Source organism: Herpailurus yagouaroundi, unplaced genomic scaffold (assembly GCF_014898765.1).
Source record: "Herpailurus yagouaroundi ecotype Mexico unplaced genomic scaffold, PumYag 355, whole genome shotgun sequence".
Lineage (NCBI taxonomy): Eukaryota > Metazoa > Chordata > Mammalia > Carnivora > Felidae > Herpailurus > Herpailurus yagouaroundi.
Window position 1 is genome coordinate 7,597,094 of NW_024412572.1, and position 22,378 is coordinate 7,619,471.

Consider the following 22,378-nt stretch of genomic DNA (forward strand, 5'->3'; position numbering starts at 1 on the left):
AGACCTCGTGCGGCTCCAGACAGCAGGCTCGTCGCTAAAGGCCTCTAGGCAGGGGCATGTGTGTACTACAGGACACGTGCTAGAGAAACACACTTGCAATTTATGGTGCCACCATCATTATGCTGGGCAATATTCTCCAAGTAGGTCTGGAGGGCATGGGAAATCGAAACTGGATCCTGATCAAAAAGATTCCTAGAACTTCTGCATAAACAGTTGATAAACCACCTGCTTAAGATCAAAATGATCCCTCTTTATTCATCTGCCCTTCTGTGTGAACCCGTGTCATTATGCATACATCTGGCATGTAGCCGGTCTCCATAGCTTGTCTGAGTATCTGTCTCCTACCTTCTCCCTTTGCTCAGTGTGCAAAATCACACATGCAGCCCGCCCGGCAGCCACCTTGCTCACCTGGTCCTGCAGCTCACATGCACATGGTGCCACTTATTTCCAAGGGATGAAACTGTCAGGATAACAAATAAGCTGCCTACTCTGCTTTCAACTATTGGCCTCCTCTGGCCCCAGTATCAGGGAGGTTGAGCCATTTGCCATGGAAGGGAAATTGCAAAAGGAGACATTCCCCAAAAAGTTGAAGTATAAGGTCTCCAGTGCCTCACTCTTTTCCTATGACATCCATGCATCCCAGAGCGTCAGAGCCATTGTCTGCAGTGAGTTAAACCGGAGGCACCAGGACACAGTTTCTATGGCAACCCCTGGAGGCTCTGATTCAGCTCTGAGTTAAAAATGATACCAAATGATTGGAGAGTGCAGGAGAATGCAGCCGGCAGCCTGACCCCTGTCCCCTCTGGTTTCTAGACTCTCAAGTCTAGCAGGAGCTAGAAGGTCCATATCACAGGGAGTAGGACAGGCACAGATTTCAGCTGGGACCACAGAATAGTCTTTAGGGAGACAAGTTCAGGTCCAGTTTTGGCCTAGAAATGGGTCTGGAGTTAGCACACTGTGGCCTGAGTTTAAAAAGGTGGCTGAGATGGCCCCTTCCAAATGCTGTAGCGGTACATCCTGAAGGCCAGCAGTGGTGCTGGTGTTTCCTCAGGCAGTAAGACAGGCTTGGACAATCTCTGCCAGACCCTAGCCGGCTCCTCCCACCTCTTTTGCCCTGAATCCAGCTTTGAGGGACAAGGCGCACCACCCCTGCCTGCCCCTGCCTGCTCTAGCTGCTGGAGCCCTTTCACATGGCTCCGGGCCCCTGGTGAGGCAGGACAGGACCTGTGGTGGCTGATGCTTGACTGCCCACTGGATTGCACAGCTTTGCAGAACACAGCTGGCTCTGAGACATGGAAACCGAAGCGAGGATTTATATTGAGGGCTGTGGGCTTCACCACACAGGCCTGACGGCACTCAGGCAAGGAGGCACCCATGCAAAGGACTCTTTTAGATGCCAAGAAACTACCAAGTCAGGGCAGTGTGGGAGGGTCATTGGGTACTCTCATCACATTTGTGGCAAATGGCAACATGGGGTAGGAAGCTGGGGCTTAAAGAGAGGCAACCTGAGTTCAAATTCTAGCTTCATTAATTATTAGCTAGATGACTTTGGGCAAATAATTTTTCTATGTCTCAGTTTCTTTATCTGTAAAATGGAGCCAAAAGTATCGGCTTCATTGGATCACCCTGAAGGCTGAAGGAGATGCGCCCAGGAAGCAGTTTCCGAGGTGCCTGGCACATATTGAGCATGCGTCCCGGGCTCTTACTTTAGGGTCTCAGTCACAGGCCCAGCTCTCTCCACAGAAGGATGCTAGACCCAAGGTGATGGAAGCGGGAAGTAGCAGAGAGGGGTGGTGAGGAGGTCTGGGTTGCAGTCTCTGTCCTGTGCAACCTGGAGCAGATCTCTTAACCTGTCTGAACTTCATTTTACTTCCTAAACTCTTTTGGATCTAAGATTTTATGGTTTTATAACCAAAATGGCTTGGGAAGACTCCTTTCTCCCTTAGTCCCACATTTCACTTGGGAAAACTTATGGCCTGAGGGCTGTGTCACTTGCAGACCATAGGTAGGGTCCTCTTGCTATTACTGTGTGCCTTATTCTTGACATTGACTCACAGCTCCTCGACCATGGTGGCGCAAAGGGCAGCTCCTACCTGCAGCGATAGCTGTCTTCTTGTCCACCGTCACGGCCACAGCAGTGCTCGCTGTTACTACCATTGGCTGGCCTGGACTTTCTGGGGAAACAAAAATTGCTAAGTCAAGTTCTCAGTACCTGAGGAAGAGCCTGTCGTTGGGTAGTGATTGGGTAGGCTGAAAAGACAACATAAATACCAGGTGAGGGCATTCCTTGAATAAGTTGGGGCGAAGGGGGCAGTGTTTGGGGAAGTTGTTGCCATGGTGGCTCTGTTACCATCAACCACTGGTCTTTGCAGAGCGCCTCCTGAGTGTCAGGCACTGCCCCTCCTGTGCAGATCTGAACCTGACAGATAAATACACCACAGCCCCTGCCCACTTGGACAATGCAGTATTGTCCACGTCACAAGGACACTGTGAGTTTGCTCTGTCTCAGGGCAGCAACTGTCTGCTGGTTGTTGACTTGCTTGAGCTCAGGGACACTGCTGCGACCCTCTCAGCACATGCTCCACTCAGAAGACTTGCCTTGGGTCAAATGATTCTTTCTAGCAGAAGGACAGGCTGCGTTCCAGGACTCGGCAGTGGCTGATCCTGGGTTGTCCTTCAACAGTCACATGAGTCAGGGTGACACTGACAGCCAGCCCCTCTGGAGGCCGGATGCCAGGGCTGTACCAGGCACAGAAGGCTGGCTAGTGCCTGACACCTCTGAGGCACTCCATAAATCCTGGTCATTAGTGGCCAACCTGCCACCACCACCCCGTTATCAAGCCATGTCTTTCGCTTTGCAGATGGTTGGTGTGCTTCTGGGACACTCTGCTGGGCTCTTGAAGGGCAAGGGGCTTGCCTTGAGCTGCTACCCCCACCTTTCCTAAGAGAATCTGGCCACCACAGGTGCAAAATTCACGTGGCAGTTTCAGCTCTACATTAAAACAGAGCTTTCTGGCTCCAAGACATGGGCTAGTATCTGACCTCGGGCTTTTTAATTTTCATCAGTCCAGGGACATGGCTTCGCTTTTCTTTTTTTTTTTTTAATTTTTTTTTTCAACGTTTATTTATTTTTGGGACAGAGAGAGACAGAGCATGAACGGGGGAGGGGCAGAGAGAGAGGGAGACACAGAATCGGAAACAGGCTCCAGGCTCTGAGCCATCAGCCCAGAGCCTGATGCGGGGCTCGAACTCACGGACAGCGAGATCGTGACCTGGCTGAAGTCGGACGCTTAACCGACTGCGCCACCCAGGCGCCCCAATGGCTTCGCTTTTCAAAGCATTCTTGTCCACAGGCCAATTTCCATTACGAAAAATTCCAAGAAAGGGGAAAAATTTTATCAAGTGCTATCTTGTTAGAATGTCTTTATATATCAAATGTTGCTCGAAACAAATAGGTCATGAGAAGCTCGTGTGGAAATCGTCTGCTATAGCAGAACTTAAATTAACCACTGTTTTCTCATATCTCTTTTGCTAAGCTCATCTATCGCACCTCGCTATAATCAAATATCCCACAGAAACCCAAAATTACTCTGATACTAGCAACTTACAATATGTAGCGTTGTCCTTGATCCAAGGAATTTGCCATGATAAAACCACAATAAACACAGAAGTCAGCTTCCTCACCTTGCCTCTAGAAATGTCTAGAAGCAAGAGTGATGAGCCTGAGGCACCTGGGCATTGGTGAGACTGCTCTGTGCTGGCAGATTTCTCAGGGACTGGTTGCAAAGGATGGCTCTGTGTGGGCAGAACTCAGCCCACCAGGCCTCAGGCAAAGGGCAACAGAGTCAGCCTGCAGAGGCAGAGCGAAGACTCCACTCACCCTGGAGGTGACTCCTCCACCTCCTCGGGGTACCCACTCCCCATTACAATGAAGCTGTTGTTGTCTTTTCCCTTGGGGGAGAATGGAGTGTGCAGAGGTGTCCACGTGTCTCTAAGCATAGGCAGGAGCTAAAGCAGCAAGCGAGGGTGTGAAAAGAGAGCAAGCTCCTGCCTCCCTACTCAACCGTCCCCCCTTCTGGGTTGCCAGCTTCCCTCTCTTCTCCTTGCGGCTTGGTTCCCCACCCACCGCCCTCCTACCTCACCGCCACAAAAAGCAACCCCAGCAGCCTTCAGGCATGGGCCCAGTGACAATGCGGGTAGGAGGGAGCCATCATCATGGACTGGGGGTGGGGGGCCAGAGCTTCACTCTAGAGAACCTCCCCAGGACCTTGCGGGAGCCCCTCCTTGGGGAGCCCTTGATCCTGCTATAGAAGGCGACAGGAAGAAAGAGCTGCCTCTTTCTGGCTCTGGGGGGGCAATGTGGGGAGGGGACCATCACCTTGGCTTTGTGAGCCTCCCCTGTAAGCTTTCACTGGGACTCCCTTCCTCTAACCCCTCCTGGCTTATACTTAAGGTGGGTAGAACTTGGGTTTAGCCTGGCTTGTGTGGCTCTCTAGCTGCATGATCCTGGGCAAGTCACAGAACCCTCTGAGCCTGAAATTTTTCCTGTGCAAGAAGAGAATAACAACATTTACAGAGTTGTGCAGATTAAATGAGTTATATGCTCTAGAACATTTTGTAAAGCCTATTAGTGTTGCATTCAGTGAGGGGAACAGGCATGGGATGGAGAGGTGAGCTTAGGCACAAGGTGAAGAAGGAGTCAAAAGGACATAGAGGGGGACCTCCTGCGTCTCCCCAGCTGTCAGCTCAGGGAATTTCTCCATCAGGAAGCTGAGGATGGTTTTGGTGGAAGTGGTGGCTGGAGGGTTTAGGTGAAAGGACATTTCCATTCCAGGTGGACTCAGCTGAGTTCTCTACCTCTCCCTCTTCCCCTCCTCCCCTCCTTCTCTTCCTTCTCTCCTTTCCCCTGCCCCTCTTTCTCATCCTCCTCTCTCTTCCCCTTCTTCTCCTCCTCCTCTCCTTCACCCTCCTTCCCTTTTCCCCTCCTCCCCCTTCTCTTTCTCCTCCTCCCTCTCTCCCTCCCTCTCCTCCCCCTCCTCCCTCTCTTTCTCTATCTCTTTGCACTCTGACCTGGACATGGATATTTCTAGGCCCTCTTGCTCCACTGTGCTAGGGTCAGTTTCCCCCAAGGTGACCTGGTGGAGAGCTTGCTCTGCTGCAGACTCTTGGACCCCTGGATGAGTCCCTTAACCTCTCTGGGCCATAGAATCTTTTGAGGGTACATTAAGAAAGTGAAGCCTTGCATCCTCCAAAGTCCCTTTCTGTTCTAAACATTTTGCAATTTTCTTGGTGCTCTGTTAAAGTCACTTAACTTTTCTTGGGCTATTTTTCAGAGTGGGGTCTGGGGGTTGAGAGTTGGGTGCCTGCAGCTCTGAAACCTTTCCTGGGCCTTGGACGAGTAGGGATTTGGTAGCTTGGTCCATGGGACCAATCTTAGTTGCCACGCTTCCTACCCTTTGAGCCCCCAGTGGCCTACCAGCCAGGAGGCACCCAATTATTACTGGGAGTTCCTGAGGAGCAGACGGGGAGCCCAATGTTGCCCTTCCTGGGAGACCCCAACGGAGTGGAGACCAGGCTGCTTTCTCTGGGCAGAAGTGCGATGGGGCAGTGAACTTGGTAAGTACAGAAGTCCTCTGATGGAATAAGGTCTGTTACTTTCATCTGGGTGGTTTAAGACATTTTCAAAAATAGATGTTTAGAAATAGAAGAATGTTAAAGACAAACTTTTCTAATATCCACCTGTTTGGACTTTGGGCTAGAATCCAGCTCTTCTTGACTTTTGGGTCAAATTTCTTCCTTTGTGCCATGCTGGATTTTTAGGGACCAACCTTGGCTGCTGGAGAGGAGATAAAATGATCTGTCCTATATTCAGAGTAGAGGCCAATTGTGTGATAAGGCATAAGTAAGCTTTCCCAAGTTGCTGACAGGTGTCAGGAGGGAAGGTTGGACCCCGAGGTGTGGACATTCTTTTCCATGTCTGCTCCTGTTTCCCACCAAAAGCCTCAGGAAGAGACATGCCCTGGTCCCAGCTCAGCCCCAGGAGCACAGGGGTGCCAATCACCTGGTGCCTCTGCTGATCGAAGATTGAAGACAAAGCTGCCAGCAGGATGCTCAGCAGCCTGTCGATACCACAGAGGGAAGTGGTCCATGGTGAATATGCTGGCTTCATCCTCAGGAGTCAGGAACTTTCTGCAAGGAGAAAGATTTGGTACCTCCCCCTAAATCTGGGAATATGTTCATCCCTCTTTCTTTTTACACAAGGTCATCTTGGCTGGGCCAAGAAGAGAGATTCATCTCTGCCTTGGTAGAGTTGCAGGTAGAAAACATTAGCCCCTAAACTAGTTTTACCCCACACAATGTTCCCCAGCAATTCCTGCCTTTTCCAGAATCAAATGCTGTTGTACCTGATGACATATTAGTAGGTAGAGGAGTTATAGAGCCTGTATTGTGAAAGAACACCTTTTTTTTTTTTTTTTTTTTTTTTTTTTTTAATGAAAACTCCTTTGCCTGCAGGGTTTATTTCTTTGGGATATAGCCTAATTTCCTTTTGTCTGGTTAATCAGCATGTCTGAATGGGGAAACCATATAGTCAATTCTATCACTGCACTAATAGAAGGGCATAGATTCCCCCCAAATGGTTACTTCAAAAGTCATTGCCTCCAGGGTTTAGAATGCATTATGAGTTATCTTTTTTTTTTTTTTTTGAACAGCTTTACCTTGCTAATTATGGTTTTGCATTCCCTGAACACACAGCAGCCAGCAGAAGGGAGTGTTGGTCCAGAAGCAGAGTGGGAGGCAGGGAGAAAAGCTGGTTTGTGGATTAAAAAAGACACTGTGGATAAACCACAAGGTGGATAATTGAAGTTTGATTTTAAGAGTGCTTGGCTTACATATTCAAAAGAAGCTCTCCTGCACAATTCCTGAGCGGCCAGGTGTATCATGGTCTAGGTGAAGGGAGACCTCTGGAGTTGCATGGTGCCCACCATTTGTGGTGGCTGTGTTTGTAAGCCAGGAGGGTCTCTCTGTATTGAGATTTTCCTCTTCCATTCATAGAAGCCTTTCAGAGAGGATTTAGGGAAATACGAAGGATGCTTTTATTCCCTTCCTACTTCCAGGTGTGGTTCACCCTGTCCAACTTTGGCCAGCAATGACATGGATGTCATTTTCTGTGTGGGGGTGGAAGTGTAAGTGGATGAGGAAATACAAGTGGGTGGAGAGCAGGAGGGGTAGTAAGTGTGGGGAGGTCACTTCCCCACACTGCTCAAGGCCTTAGAGTGAATCTACGGTTTACCTACCAGATTTGGTCCGAGTCATTTGCTGTGTCTCTGACAGGGCCATGGAAAGGGTTAGCGAGACAGCGCTCTCCTCTGTTCACCTCTCTGGGAGTGAGGGGAAGTGGGTGAGGGAGAAGCAACTTTGTTTTCCTAGAAGGCCTCAGCTTTCAAGCAAGTATGGATCTGTAAGAGTCCCGGAAGAAGCTTAAAGATGGCACTCTGCGGCTGAGTGTGCTTGGATTCAGTGAGAGCAGCCATGTGTGGATGGGAGACTGTGAGGTGCCTCCTCACTGTTCTCCTCCAAGTGCCTGGTGGCCTCTGCCTATTTGAGTCTGGTGGTTTGTGGAGTGGCAGGTGGCTCTGTTCTCCCATCCTCCCCTTGCTTCAGTATTTGGTGGGGAGGACACCCTGGCAACCTGGTCTCCCAAAATGTAGGCTTTGCTGAGAGCAGCACTATTGACATTTTAGGCCAAATAATTGTTGTGAGGATGTTTAACAGCATCCCTGGCCTCTGCCCACTAGATGCCAGTAGCAAGCCCCCATCCCCTAGCTGTGACAACCAAAAATGTCTGCAGACATTGCCAAATGTCCCTGGGGTGGGGATGGGGGAAAATACCCCCGGTTTAGGGGATATGTAAGTTGTTAACAAAAAAGGGGACACAGCCAAATAATTTTGCTTGTCACATAGACACTGGTCCCAGTGGGAAAAACAACTTCTGGTTTTCCCTTTATGGAAGTGATTAACCCTTCCAACTTTAGTTTCATCCACTCTCTTCTCTGACTGGGCTGCTGTCCCTTCTTTCTTGGGGATACCTCCAGGATGCATCTAAAACCTGGTGGAAGAGTTACTTTTCTGACCCTCCCAATCTGCAAGCCATAACCTTTCCACCCTCCTTGCATTGCTGGACTCCAAGAGTCAGCCTGACGACATGCCACAGGAACACCTTTCGGGGATCCCGCTCCCTCTCCAGCATGACTCACTTGTCGGAAACCTTCTCGGAGCCTACAAATAAGCTGCTTCTGAGGAGGCCAGCCCGGGTGCCCAGGAATGCCATGTCCACCACCTGCTCGGACTCGCTGTGAAGCAGACAGAACAGGTGTCATTATCATGCAGTGCAGTGACAGGACTAAGAAGAGGGCATTGGGGGCACGGGGAAGACCTGTGGGCCTCTCCTAGTTCCTGGCCTGATCTTCGGGATGGGGAACATGAAATGGACAGACACGTTGCTTGCTCAGGGGGTTGTACACACATGCACTGGCCATCCTCTGTGAGCATCATGTTTGTTACATCTGGTTGACCTGGCTCCCCTGGGCAGCATCTTCCCTTGTTAATGGGGTCCCCTGGGCCTCTGCCTTTCTGCTTTTTTTTTTGCTCCTAATTTGTCCATCCAGGTTTTAGGGGAGTTGGCTCTGGAGGACAGAAGGAATTCAGGAAAAGAGATTTTGTCCTGGGACCTCAGGAACAGGAACTTCTCATGACCGACACATACATGACACCTCACAGCTTTAAAGCCCTTTTCACATGTTTACCTTATTATTGAATTGTGAAAGGAGGAGAAGACACTGTCTACATCTACCTATGGGAACCCAGTGAACTTTATAACCTTGCCAGCAAGATTTGAGAAAGAAAATCCATTAGCTAGCTGGAGTGTAACTAGTTTTTCTTATGGTCTCAAAGCCATACTTCTGCGATGATGGCACCAGGGGTGGGAGTCATCACCTCTTTTTTTTTTAATTTCAGCTTTTTTGAGGTATAACTGATATACAATTGTAAAATTTTTAAGTGTTCATCATGGTTATTTGATATATTGTGAAAGGACTCTTCCCATCTAGTTAATTAACACACCCATCATATTAGGTATTTTTATCTTTTTTGGGGGGGTGAGAATATTTGAGAATATTCTCTTAGCTAATTTCAATTATACAATACCGTGTTAATCAACTACAGTCACCATGTTTTACATTAGATCCTGAGGCCTTATGTGGCTTGTAGTTTAAACTTTGTACTGACCTATCTTCACCCAACCAGCTCACAGCAATCACTTTTCTTCTCTCTGTTTCTATGGGTTTGACTTTATTTTATTCTTTTATAGATTCTCCATATAAGTGATATGATGTAGTATCTATCTTTCTCTGTCTGGCTTGTTTCACTTAGCATAATGCCTTCAGGGTTCATCTAGGTTGTCATAAAGGGCAGGATTTCCTTCTTCTTCATGGCTGAATAATATATTTTTGCATATATATATATATATATATATATATATACCACATCTTCTTTGTCCATTCGTCCAGTGATGACATGTTGTTTCCATATCTTGGCTATTATAAATAATGCTGCAATGAACATGGGGGTGTAGATATGGCTTCAACATAATGGTTTCATTTCCTTTGGATAGATAACCAGAAGTGAGATTGTTGGATAGTTCTATTATTAATTTTTTGAAGAACCTCCAAACTGTTGTTTATAGTGGGTGCACCAATTCACATTCCAATGGTGCACAGGGGTTTCCTTTTCTCCATATCCTTGCCAACACTTGTCTTCTGTCTTTCTGATAACATTCTAACATGTGAGGTGATACCTCACTGTGTTTTTGATTTGTATTTCCCTGATGATTACTGATGTTGAGAACTTTTTCATGCATCAGTTGGCCATCTGTAGGTTTTTCTCTGGAAAAATGTCTATTCAGTTCCTTTTAAAAAAATCAGATTGTTTTATTGTTATTGAGTTGTGTGGGTTTTTAAAAATATATTTTGGTTATTAACCCCTTATCAGATGTAATTTTCAAATATTTTCTCCCATTTCATAGGCTGCCTTTTCATTTTGTTCTTTTCCTTGCTTGGCTAGGACTTCCACTACTATGTTGAGTAACAGTGGTAAGAGCTCCTTGTTCCTGATCTTAGAGCAAGAGCTTTCAGCTTTTCATCGTTTTTACTACTGAATATGCTATTAGCTGTGGGCGTGTTATATATGGTTTTTATTTAATTACTTCTAACTTTATTAATATTCATATGCCTAGCCCAATTTGCTGCAGGAGACTACCTAATTTCTCTTAGTACCTAGATTAGCGGTTTTAGTGAGTGTATAAAGTAGTCAAGCCTGACGCAGGGCTTGAACTCCTGAATGCTGAGATCTTGATTGAACTAAAATCAAGAGTCAGATGCTTAATTGACTGAGCCACCCAGGCACCCTGGGTTGTTTTTTTTTTTTTAATCAAGGTTCAGCTGTATGGCTATTAGGGTATCCCTAAAGGAATATTGTGAAGAAGGTTGCACCATGCAATATCAACTGATAGTACCTGGAGCTGGGTTGAAACACTTGGTCTACATTCTGGAAAAGCACCAAGGTCTGGAGATGTAGATGGGACTGCCTGCCTACCTCTGATGTTGTAGTAACCAGAATTTCCAGGGGTGGGGCCCAAGGGACTCTTTCTCTGAAAATCTGCCTGATGCAATTTTTTACTCAAAAGTAGTACAGAATAGTCTAATGAGACTCCTGCACCCATAAATTAGCTTCAACAATTACCAGTCTATGCCAATATTGTTTCATCTACAGCCTCCTGCAGCCCTCAGATTATTTTGAGGCAAATCTCAGATATCATTTCATTAATAAATATTTTAATTTCTATCATTAAAATATAAGGAATGGAAAAAATCATTAATGACATTATCACATCTAAAAAAATCCACAATTCCTTAATAGCATCAAATAATCCAATAATCCACAATCCTCATGACTTTTTTAAAGCTTATTTGTATAAGAATCAGACTAGGGTCCACAATTCATATGTCTCTTTTTTTTTTTTCTCATCTCTCCCTCTCTCATTTCTCAATCTCAATTTAGATATTTATTGAACTGTAATCCACTTGCCATACAGTTCATCCATTTAAAGTGTGCAATTAAACGGTTTTTAGTGTATTCACAGAGTTGTATGGCCATCACCAGTCTATTTTAGAACATTTTCATCATCCCCAAAAGGAACCGCATACTTGTTATCAGTCATGTTTAGTCACTTTCAACCTTCCTTTCTCTTCTTTCCCTCTCTTCTTCTCTTTGCAATTTATTTGCTGAAGTAGGTTGTTGGTTCTGTAGAGTTTCTGCATTCTGGGTTTACTGATCATGATGCTGTGGTGTTATTTAGCATGCTCTCTTGTCCCATGTATTTCTTATAAACTAGCAGTTAGAGCTATGGGTTTGACATAGGTTTGAGTTATAGGTGGTGTGTTCTTTGTCAAGAGGCGCACACTCTCTCATTGACCAGAGGTTGCAAGACAGGATTCTTCCTTATTTTATTTGTACCTGAAATACTTGATTAAAGATAGACTTCTCATCAATATTTGGTTACCCTGAGATGCAGCTTCTACAGGAGAGCCAGGATAAATAATTGTCTCTCTGTTTACTTGCCAGTTTAGAATAATGAGTTGGTTTCCTAACATCTTCTGAAGATGATCAAAAGTCTTTTTTTCTCCCCAGTATCATTGTGAACACAGGATTTTAGCATACCTAATATGTTTTAATCCACTGCAGTTGTCATTGCTTTTGCTGCTCTAATTTTTCCACCTTTAACCAGTGAGAGTCGCTTCCAGTTGGCTCTGGGGTCTCACTGGCACAATCTCATTATAGTCTTCAGTAACTTCTTGCTTCTGGTTATGACAAGATACTCCTGGCTCATTTTGTACATTTGTCACTGTCCTGAAATCAGACATTTCTCCAAGGATCGCTGACTCATTTTAATAAGAATTTCTTAATATGCACATTGAAAGTCCACAATCTGGGTCTGGGGTGCTCACTGAGGTTGGTCTTTTCAGTGTACAGGGCTAGGATATCCTTTTTGTTTCTTTCAGAGAAAATAATCGTGAGTTCATTGGTATTTCCAATTCGTATTCAGCAGTACATCTTAACTTCTTTGATTTAAAAAATTTGCATCTCTTTTTTTGTTTGCTGAAAACCTTGGTTCCTAATGACATTAACACAATACTATTTGCCCTACCCATCTATATAGTTTGAGAATAACAGTGCCAATGTTGTTTCTAGCAATGTGGTTATTGAGCACGGTTTATGATTTTATTTATTGTTTATGGTGTGTGTTTTTAAGTCTGTTGAGGGAATTCATCTATGTACAGTTATTTCATGAACTTGATACACAGGTTTATTTGTTTCTTTTGTTTTCAATTTTTTAGAGCTTATTTTTTATTTTTTATTTTATTTTATTTTTTAAATGTTTTTATTTTTGAGACAGAGAGAGACAGAGCATGAGTGGGTTAGTGGCAGAGAGAGAGGGAGACACAGAATTGGAAGCAGGCTACAGGTTCTGAGGTGTCAGCACAGAGCCTGACGCGGGGCTCGAACTCATGGACTGTGAGATCATGACCTGAGCTGAAGTTGGACGCTCAACTGACTGAGCCATCCAGGCGCCCCTAGAGCTTATTTTTTTAAAATTTAATTTTGTTTTATAATGATATAAAGCATTTACATCGTTCCAAAGTCAAATATGCAAAATGAAGCATATTTATAAGCCTGTCTTTCACTCTCCCTAAAGTAACTTTTGTTTGCTTGTTTATTGTTCCATTAAACATATATGTGTGCATATGTACATACATACATGTGTCTATGTTTATATATGTGTAACTATGAAAATATATTTGAATTTCCTCTTTTTAAATAAATAGTGGAGGTGTTATACACACTTTTCTCCATTGATGAGACCATTCCATAACAGTTTATAGATTTCTCATTTTTTACAGTCACATAGTATTTCATTATGTGGATCTACCATGGTTTATTTAACTAGGCTCCTGCTGATGGATGTAGGTTATTTCCTATCTTTCACTAAATGGAGCTGTAACAAAAAGCTCATGTAACAAAAAACTAAATGGAGCTGTAACAAAAAGCTATTTTTATTAGTGTATCTTTGGAATATGTTCCTAGAAGTGGTCTTGCTGAGTCAAAGTGTAAATGCATTTTTAACTTGTTAGATATTGCCAAATTCTTCTCCATAGCCCTTGAAACATTGTGTATACCCATTGACAATATACAAGAGCCTGATTCCCCACAGCCTTGCTGGTAGTGCATGTCAACAAACTTAGATGGTTATCAATCTGATGAGTGATGAATATAACCTTGGTACCGTTTAATACGAATTCCTTTTATTATGAGCTATATTGACCATTTTCTCATATATTTAAGGGCTATTTGTATATATTCTCAGAACTGTCCATATACCTTGGTAATTTTTCCTATAAAGTGGTTGGTCTTTTACTTCTCTATTTTCGAAGTTCTTCATTTTTTGAGAATAAAAGATTGTAATCTTTTGTTTTTTAAGTTGCAAACATTTTTCTGGTTTGTCATTTATGTTTTCACCTTGCTTATGTTTTTATTGTTGCCAAATAAACATTTTTATGTTGTTAAATTTATCAGTCATTCTCTTGTTTCTGAAGTTTGAGTCATCATTGGGAAAGATTTCCTAATTCTTAGATTTTAGAGCAACTGGCTCATTTTTTTTTTTTTTTAGTACTTATATGGTTTCATTTTTTACATTTAAATCTCTGAGTCATTTGGACTTTGTCCAGGTGTATGGTGTGAGGAAATAATACAATTTTATCATTCTCCAGATGGCTCTCAAATCAGTTATTAAAGAGTCCATTTTTTTCCTCTCACTGGTTTGACATGATGTCTTTGTCATATACTAAATTTCCACATGCATTTAGATGAATTTCTGGATTTTCTATTTTTTCCTCTTCGTCTGCCTTTCTATTCATGTGTCAGTACTACACTTCATAAATTACATGTTTTAATACCCTGGGAACACAAAACTTCCTTTGTTGCTTTTCTTTTTCAGGAATTTCTTGACTATTCTTTCAAATAAACTTTATAATCAGTTTATCTGGATCCATAAAAATACTGATTATGTTTTTATTGGAGTTGCATTCAACTTACACATTAATCTAAGGAGGATCAATGTCTTTGTGATGTTGATTCTTCCTATCCAAAAACACTGAATACCTCCCCATTTGTTCAAGACTATGTTTGTGTCTTCCAGGAGTGTTTTAATATTTTCCTTATGTAAGTTTTGGGATATTTCTTATAGTTTATACCTAGGTGTTTGATTACATTTTATTTTTTGCCCTCTTAAATAGGAATTCTCTAGTGATACTTTAAGTTTAATTTTGTTTTTATAGGTAAAGGATATTAATTTTTGGATGTCCATATTATAAACTATTACCTTACTAAATTCTGTTATTGTTTTACTAGCTTTCCTATAAATTCTTCTGGGGTTTCCAGAAATATAATCATATCACCTTCTTAGAGATAATTTACTTCTCCCTTTCCCTTCTCATTGCTTCTAGGTGCATTCTCTTGTTTGGTTGCACTAATACCTTCCGACCTTGTTAAATAGTAATAAGAATATGGGAATGCCTATCTTAGTCTTGTCTTTAGTTAAGAGAGCCTCTAGCCCCGTTCAGATGTTGACTTTCATGCTTAGGTCAATTTTAACTTTATTGATTAGTTTTTAAAAACATGCATGGATATTAACATTTGTTCAAATATCTTTCTGCATCTATGAGAGTGATTATATGACTTATCACCCTAGCTTTATTAATATGCTATTTTATATTAATTCTCCAGGTCTTCTTTTCTAATATACACCTTGGTTAAGAATATTTATTCTTCAGTGTTTCTCAACATTAAAAACGTCTCTGGCTATGGGGCACCTGAGTGGCTCAGTCGGTTGAGCATCCGACTTCAGCTTGGGTCATGATCTCACAGTCCGTGAGTTCAAGCCCCGTGTCGGGTCTGTGCTGACAGCTCAGAGCCTGGAGCCTGCTTCCAATTCTGTGTCTCCCTCTCTCTCTGCCCCTCCCCTGCTCATGCTCTGTCTCTCTCTCTGTCAAAAATAAATAAACATTAAAGAAAAATTTTTAAAAAAATGTCTCTGGTTAATCTCTGAACTTGGAAAGATGAAGATCATGCCCCTTCTCTCCAAACCAGTGATCCAATCCCCTGACTGCCTGGTTTGACTCCAACTTCACCACTTGTGAGGCATATGACCTTGGGCAAGTTGTTTATCACACCTTACCTTGGTTTCCTCATCTGTAAAATGGGGATAATGATAGTACCTACATTGGAAGGTGGTTATGAGGTTAATATACACTAAGTACTTAGTGCCTGGCCTGCTATATTCTTTTTATTTTTTCTAGCTTCATTTAATTTTGTATATGTAATACATTTACATGGTTCAAAATTATACCAAACAGTTATAAGTTATACAGTGAACTATTTCCTATTTGCACTTTCATAGACTTTATACACATACATGCACACGCGCACACACACGTACAGATATACTGTTTTCCCTCCTTTTATAGAAATGGTTTCAAACTGTACACAGTAGTCTGCATCTTGCTTTTTAAAATAGGTGGTTGTTTCATACAAAATTCTATTCTTTTCTTTAGGAGAGCATTAATTAACTTGAGTGTCTTAGGGGAGTTTGACATCTTCATGATGTTAACGTTGAATCTTCCTATTCAGGAACAAGGTGTAGTCCACTGTATTCTTAACCTCATTAATATCTTGTACCCTCCCAACACACATGCGTGCGCAAGCACACACACACACACACACACACACACGTGCTCACACACACACCATTCATTTCTTCTTTCTACCTATTCACTAAACCTGATAGCACAAGATAAATATCAGCAAAAGGAGTGAGGAAATCTAAGGCAGTGGTAAAGGCCAAGTTTGTACTTCATAGTGTCTTGACCTTATGTGCTGGAAATTGGGTCCTGCTTGAACCACTCTTTCCAGGGTACTTGGCAAACAGGCTTACACAGCTACAGACCAACCCCGAGAGAGAGGTGTTCTTGGAACGGGGCTGCTGCAGTGTGGGTGGGGGATCTGGAGCTATGCCAGGGGGACCCACATTTGATGCTTTTCCAGAGGGGAGAGCAGCAGCACATGTGGGATGTGGAAGCTGTGCCAAGTCCCTGCTTTACTGGGGCCCATGTGAAGGAAGCTCTCACTCCTCCCATGTCTGCCCACTGTCATCACCTTCATCTTGGACCCAGTTGTCTCCTGAGCTGCCAGCCAGGAAGTGGGAGGGACCCTGACTCAGTCAAGGGAATCCTAGGGGCTGGAGCTGCTTCGCTCCACAGAACCCTCAGCCCCACCCTGGACTGACATACTCAGAGGTGTTGAGAGCCATCGCTGTCCAGTAGGCTTCCATGGGGGCCGTCACCACCGCATCAAGCAGTACCTCCCGCACCAGCTCCTCATCGCCTGGGGACAAAATAAAAGGAGACCAAACCACTTATTTCCTCTATGATGTTGAATACAGCTCATCCACCTTTGTAAGGAATCCCGACTTCAGGGAATGGGATGTGTCTCATAAACATGTATCTGGGACACATAAAACCATCTATGTGAGCTTGAAGAAATCATGTCATCTCCCTCAGCCTTCACATCCTCAATCCCAAACAACATGTGAGCAGAACTGATTTCTAAGGCTCTTCCCAGTTCTGGTATTCCGTGAGATTAGAATCTCTCAGGGACATCAGACCTTGCCCTGAGCCCAGGCTACCTCTCCTTTCTGCTGCCATCCATCAGTCTGCAACTTGATCATCACCCTCCCAACACACTGGCCTTTTGCCAGTTCTGTGCACGTGAATTTGCTTCAGAGCCTTTGTGCATGCTATTCCCTGGTCTGGATGCTTTCCCCCAACTCTTTGCATGTGTGGCTCTTTTCCCTCTCTCTTTAAAAAAATTATCTACTTTTATTTAGGTGAAATCTATGTAACATAAAATCAACCAATTTAAAGTATACAACTCAGTGGCATTTAGTACATTCACAATGATGTGCAGTCATCACCTCTGTCATCGCCCCCAAAACAGACCCTGTACCTGTGAAGGCACTCGGGTCACTCTTTTTTTATCCTCAGCATAAGTAACACTACCTGACAGAGTTGGGCGCTCTATAGGATCCCATACAGTATCCTACTCATGGCACTTACCACAATTTGGAATAACCTACACCTACACACACATGCTTGCTTCTTTGTTGTGTGGTTTCTCCACTAGATTACAAGCTCCATGAGAATAAGGGACTCATCTGGGTCATCTCTGTAGCTTCAGTGCCTACCCCAGGCATGGCACAAAGTACATGCTCAGTACTGATTACTGATGGAGTGAGTGAATGGACAAATGAATGCCCTTTTGGGCCAGCATGGAAGCAAGGTCCTGTCTTAGGGGTGACATTTGTGTGTCCCTCTTCCAAAGAGGAAGAAGAGGGACCCTGCTGAGGGTGTGGCCCTGTGGTTTCACCAGTTGCATTTGTGTTGGGGAATTTAAGTTTAGCCTAAGAGCCAGGCAGTGGAAAACTCTCACAGACCACAGGCTACAAGATGCCATCTGGCCAAATGCTCTCCTTTGCTGAGATGAGGACTTTAGAGTACAGAGCATCAGTATCAGCTAGATGGTAGTAGGGACAGATCTAGGGGCAGGCTGCTGATGCCCTTACACTGTGTGAGTGTCTCTTTGAAGGCTTAACAGTGCCCGGTGAAAGAGGCTTAAAGCAATCTCAGTCCCTGACATGGGGACACACTCATGCTGCCACAGTGCCAGGAACTTAGACAACTTCGTGGTCCCATAGGGAGGCTAGTTCTGCCTTTTTCTTTGAAAATCTCCCTGTTCTCCCTAAGCCATGGGTGGGTTCCAGGGATAAGGCTACTTGGCAGTAAGTAAAGTCCTCAGTGGCTTAGCCATAAAAAAGAGTGAAATCTTGCCATTTGCAACAATATGGATGGATCTAGAGAGTATAATGCTGAGTGAAATAAGTCAGAGAAAGACAAATACCACATGACTCCACTCATATATGCAATTTAAGAAGCAAAACAAAGAAAAAATAGGCAGACAAAAACCAGACTCTGAAATACAGAGAACTTGGTTACCAGAGGGGAGGTGGGTGGGGGATGGGTGAAATAGGCAATGGGGATTAAAGAGCACATTTATCATGATGATCACTGAGTAATATATAGAGTTGTTGAATCACTATATTGTACACCTGACACTAATATAATACTTATGTTAATTAGAACTAAAAAAAGTTGACAGTGATAATGAATGTGATAAGATGTCAACAAGTCAACACTTAAAAAAAACCACACGTCAAGACCTTACCCATCAAGGTTAGTGTATTTTTTTTGATTTCACTTAAATTTCTTATATTATTTTTGATAAATGGTATATTAAAACTCACATGTAGTCAAATTTTTTAAAAAAGAAAAAAGTAGACAAAACATAAGAGACTCTTAAAATACAGAGAACAAACTGAGGGTTGCTGGAGAGGTTATGGGTGGGAGGATGGGCTAAATGGGTAAGGGTCATTAAGGAAGACACCTGTTGGGATGAGCACTGGGTGTTATACATAAGGGACAAATCACTAGATTCTACTCCTGAAACCATTATTGCACTATATGTTAACTAACTTGGATGTAAATTAAAAAAAATAAATAAAATAAATAAATAAGTAAAGAAAGAAAGAAAAAAAGAAAAAAGAAAGTCCTCGGTGGGCAGGGTCAGCACTCACACTCCAGATCTGGGTCCTCCCCTGTCAGGAAGCGGACTATGGCCTCCAGCTGGCTGAGCTTCCGATGGTCTGGGTCGATATCTGTGATGCAGTAGATCCTGGAGCCCAGGAGAATCAATGTTACCTCAAGAAGATTCCACCTTTCTCCTTCCCATTCTCTACTCTTCGTGAACAGCGAATTTCCCACTTACCAGTCACTGGCTAGGGTCAGATCTGGGTGAAGCAAGTCATGCAGGCCTGAAACCAGAGTTCACACTCAGTACGGTGCTCACCCACTGTTGTGAGGATGTGCACCTGAATTGTTTACAAACAACTGCCAGGAAGCTTCTCTAGGGAAGGACTGGGTTTTATTCTTCCTTGTTCTCAGCTCGGAGTAGGGACTCAACCCATAGGATGGTGCTGGGTTTGTACAAATCATGCCTTTGTCCATGTTGCTCCTGCTTCCTGAAATGCTTTTCTTCCCATTGTCTTGTGTCCAAATCCCACCTATTTGGATCTCTCAAAGAGCTGATACTTTGAAACCAGTGGTTTTTGCTTCATCGTCTGCATTGTACCCAACTGAGTTAAATGGCCAGTCAAAAGTAGAACTCAGAGATGGGCCAAGTCTGTTTTGTGTAATCTCTGTAGCCTCTTGCTGTACCTACACTAACCGTGTGCTTAGTGTAGGTTTGTTGATTGAATGAGTAAATGAACAATTGCCCTACTGAGCACCTACTCAGTCCTCAAAAATAGGTGCTCAATTGAGGTTTGTTAAATTGAAGGAAAGGATGATAGGAATACCAAGGGGAAATTTGTGGAGTTATTAAAAGGGGTACTGGACTGACATAGACATAAGGCAAATAGCTACAGGGTGATGTTCCTTTCCCCACAGTAAGCCTGGTTGAGTCCATAATTCCAAGTCCTGGGATCACTGGTTGGTCTCACCCATGGAAGTTGGTCTCTGTCCCCTGCAGGAATGTGCCCTGAGAATATCTAAGTACAGAAAGAAAAGTATAGGAAGAGAGAATGCACCATGGAGGCCCAGGGAGTTTGATCGTTTTGGGGACAGTGGAAGACAGGGAAGGAGTGTGGTCTAATACCATGGATGTATGCTGTGAAAGGGTGAATGCAGAGGTCACATGGGAGCATGTGGCTTGGCACAGGGGGTCTGCCAAGGACAGCTGCTGGAAAAGTGACATCTACACTGGGACATGAAGAGTGGGTCCAAGTTAGGTGGGCTAAGAGGGTGGGCACTGGAGAAGAGAGCATTTCAGGGGAGAGCAAAGCACATGGGAAGATCTTAAAGCTTAGTGCATGGAGAAATGACCAAAAATAGAAAAAAACCCTAGAAGGCCATTAAAGGTCATTTAGCAGTGACACAATCTGATCTAGCATTTCTAGATGGATCTCTCTGGCAGAGATTTACAGGAAGAGAGAGGCAGGGAGACCAGTTGGAGGCTGCTGTGGTTATCCAGGAGAGAGGTGACAATGACTAGGGCGGTGGCAGGGATATGGAGACATGAGATGCACTCAAGAGATGATAAAGGAAGAATGGACAGAATGTGGGTGTTAAATGGAACTGTGACCAAACCATCCCAGGACTTCCTGAGATATCCCTGAATCCCGGATATTAGTTTTGTTCTCTCAACGTGCTCAGGCAGCTGTAAGTAAAGAACAGGTTGGGTTAGGGAGGGTGGGGACCTTGTCCCCTATCCTTCCCCACCATTCCTTGCTGCCCCTCTCAGTTCACTTCCCATAAGTTCCCTACTATGGGTTCAGCTGTGTCCCCCCCAAAAGATATGTTGAAGTATGAACCCCACTACTTGTGAATGTGACCTTATTTGGAAATAATGTCATGGCACGTATCAAGTTAAGATGAAGTCATTAGGGTGGGCCCTAATCCAATATGACTGGTGTCCTTGTACAAGGTTAAATAGAGAGACACAGATGAGAAGCTACATGTGATGGGGAGGACAGAGACTGAAGAACTGTAGCTTCAAGTCAAGAAATGCCTGGGGCAATCAGGAGGTAGAGGCCAGGAAGGATCCTGCTCTGGAGGTGTTAGAGGGAGCATGGCCTCCAGAACTGCAAGAGAAAGCATTTCTGTTGCTTATGCCACCCAGTTGGTGGTACTTTGTTTTGTTAGCCTTATCCAACGGCTACAGATTTGCTCCTTTACTCTTTCCGGCCTCCTTTGTCATGACTTAGGTGAAATTCAGCTTTGTTCAAAGAAGAAACATATCCCGTTGACCTACCTCTTCTGGTCCACCAAAGCTTTCCACAATGGCAAGTCTTAGGCTTTGCCGGCTTTGACAACCGACTGGCAGATCCTGCAGCCCTGGCACACAGGACACACAGACCCCTTCTCACCAGGCAGCCTTGCTCTGAGAGTTTGCTCAAGTCCAGGACCTGGGAGACTCTGGCTCTGCCCCAGGCTGGCCCTGCTCAGTGTCCCAGGAGAATCCATTTTCCTCCCACACTGGCCACCAGTACTGGGCACAGACCCACCTTCTTCCACAGTTGTGTTCCCCAGGAGGATGTACTCTCCATGGCCCCTGGACAGCACCACTCCCAGGCTATGGGGAGAACAGAGAACACAAGTGCTCAGCAGCAACAAGGGCCAAGCAATGTCCAGCCTACTTCCTTGGCCTTCAGCAACTTGGACTCTATGAATGTTGCCCCTGGCCTCACAAGTTGTCTCCTCTAGAACTAAAGCAGCAGTTCTATGCTTCCATCAACCTCTCTTCCTGAGAAGGACTCTCAGTTCTGTAGGTCAAGACCCCCATCACCTACCATTTAATTTTATTTATTGAAAAAAAATTTTTTTAATGTTTACTTATTTTTGAGAGAGACAGAGACAGAATGTGAGTGGGTTAGGGACAGAGAGAGAGAGGGAGGCACAGACCCAAAGCAGGCTCCAGGCTCTGAGCTGTCAGCACAGAGCCCGACGCGGGGCTTGAACCCATGAGCTGTGAGATCATGACCTGAGCCAAAGTTGGACAATCAACTAACTGAGCCAACCAGATGCCCCATCACCTACCATTTTAGACAAGATTCATCCAAAACCTCTCAGGGACCTCCTGAAATGTGGAGAGGTTTCTATGTCTCACAGGCTTTCACAAATAGGAGACTGCTTTCCTGCCTGGTGAACACCACCATGCCCTCCTCTCTCTCCTAGTAGAACACTGCTGTTAATGTTTGCTGAATATCTGAATTACGGGTATATCCTAGAAATTCTGAGTTCATTTGTTTGGATGGAGCCAGGGCATTGACAGTTTTGCAAAATTCCTCAGGTATTCTAATGAGCAGTCAGGTTGGGCACCACACTTTATTGAGAAATGAGGTAATTCAGAGATAAGGGCTATTTGTTTCCTAAGCTGTATAATGCCTCATGTTGACAACAGTTGGAAGGAACCAAAGAGATTTTCAGATTTGATCTTTCATCTTACAATCTTTTACACTGCATCGCTTTAAGATCTTTAAGTAGATTATATCCTACAAACCACAAAGAAGTAGCTACTATTTTTACCTTCATTTTAC

General features: G+C 44.1%; 1 protein-coding gene across 10 annotated transcripts in view; it reads right to left on the bottom strand.

Moving 5' to 3' along the window:
* Positions 1-22,378, bottom strand: part of CACNA2D4 (calcium voltage-gated channel auxiliary subunit alpha2delta 4) — a 114,273-nt gene that overhangs the window by 41,571 nt on the left and 50,324 nt on the right. For 9 of the 10 annotated variants that reach the window (XR_005786804.1, XM_040462932.1, XM_040462931.1 and 6 more), the window contains 7 exons: positions 21,347-21,414; positions 19,051-19,096; positions 18,860-18,957; positions 16,461-16,554; positions 8,256-8,351; positions 6,062-6,189; positions 2,094-2,174 (listed from right to left, as the gene is read on the bottom strand). Coding sequence is in view for 9 of the 10 variants with exons in the window: in XM_040462932.1 (XP_040318866.1) it covers positions 2,094-2,174; positions 6,062-6,189; positions 8,256-8,351; positions 16,461-16,554; positions 18,860-18,957; positions 19,051-19,096; positions 21,347-21,414 (611 nt within the window). In the remaining variant the exon portion in view is untranslated. The remainder of the gene's footprint in view (positions 1-2,093; positions 2,175-6,061; positions 6,190-8,255; positions 8,352-16,460; positions 16,555-18,859; positions 18,958-19,050; positions 19,097-21,346; positions 21,415-22,378) is intronic. The other variant, XM_040462934.1, reaches the window with a different exon arrangement.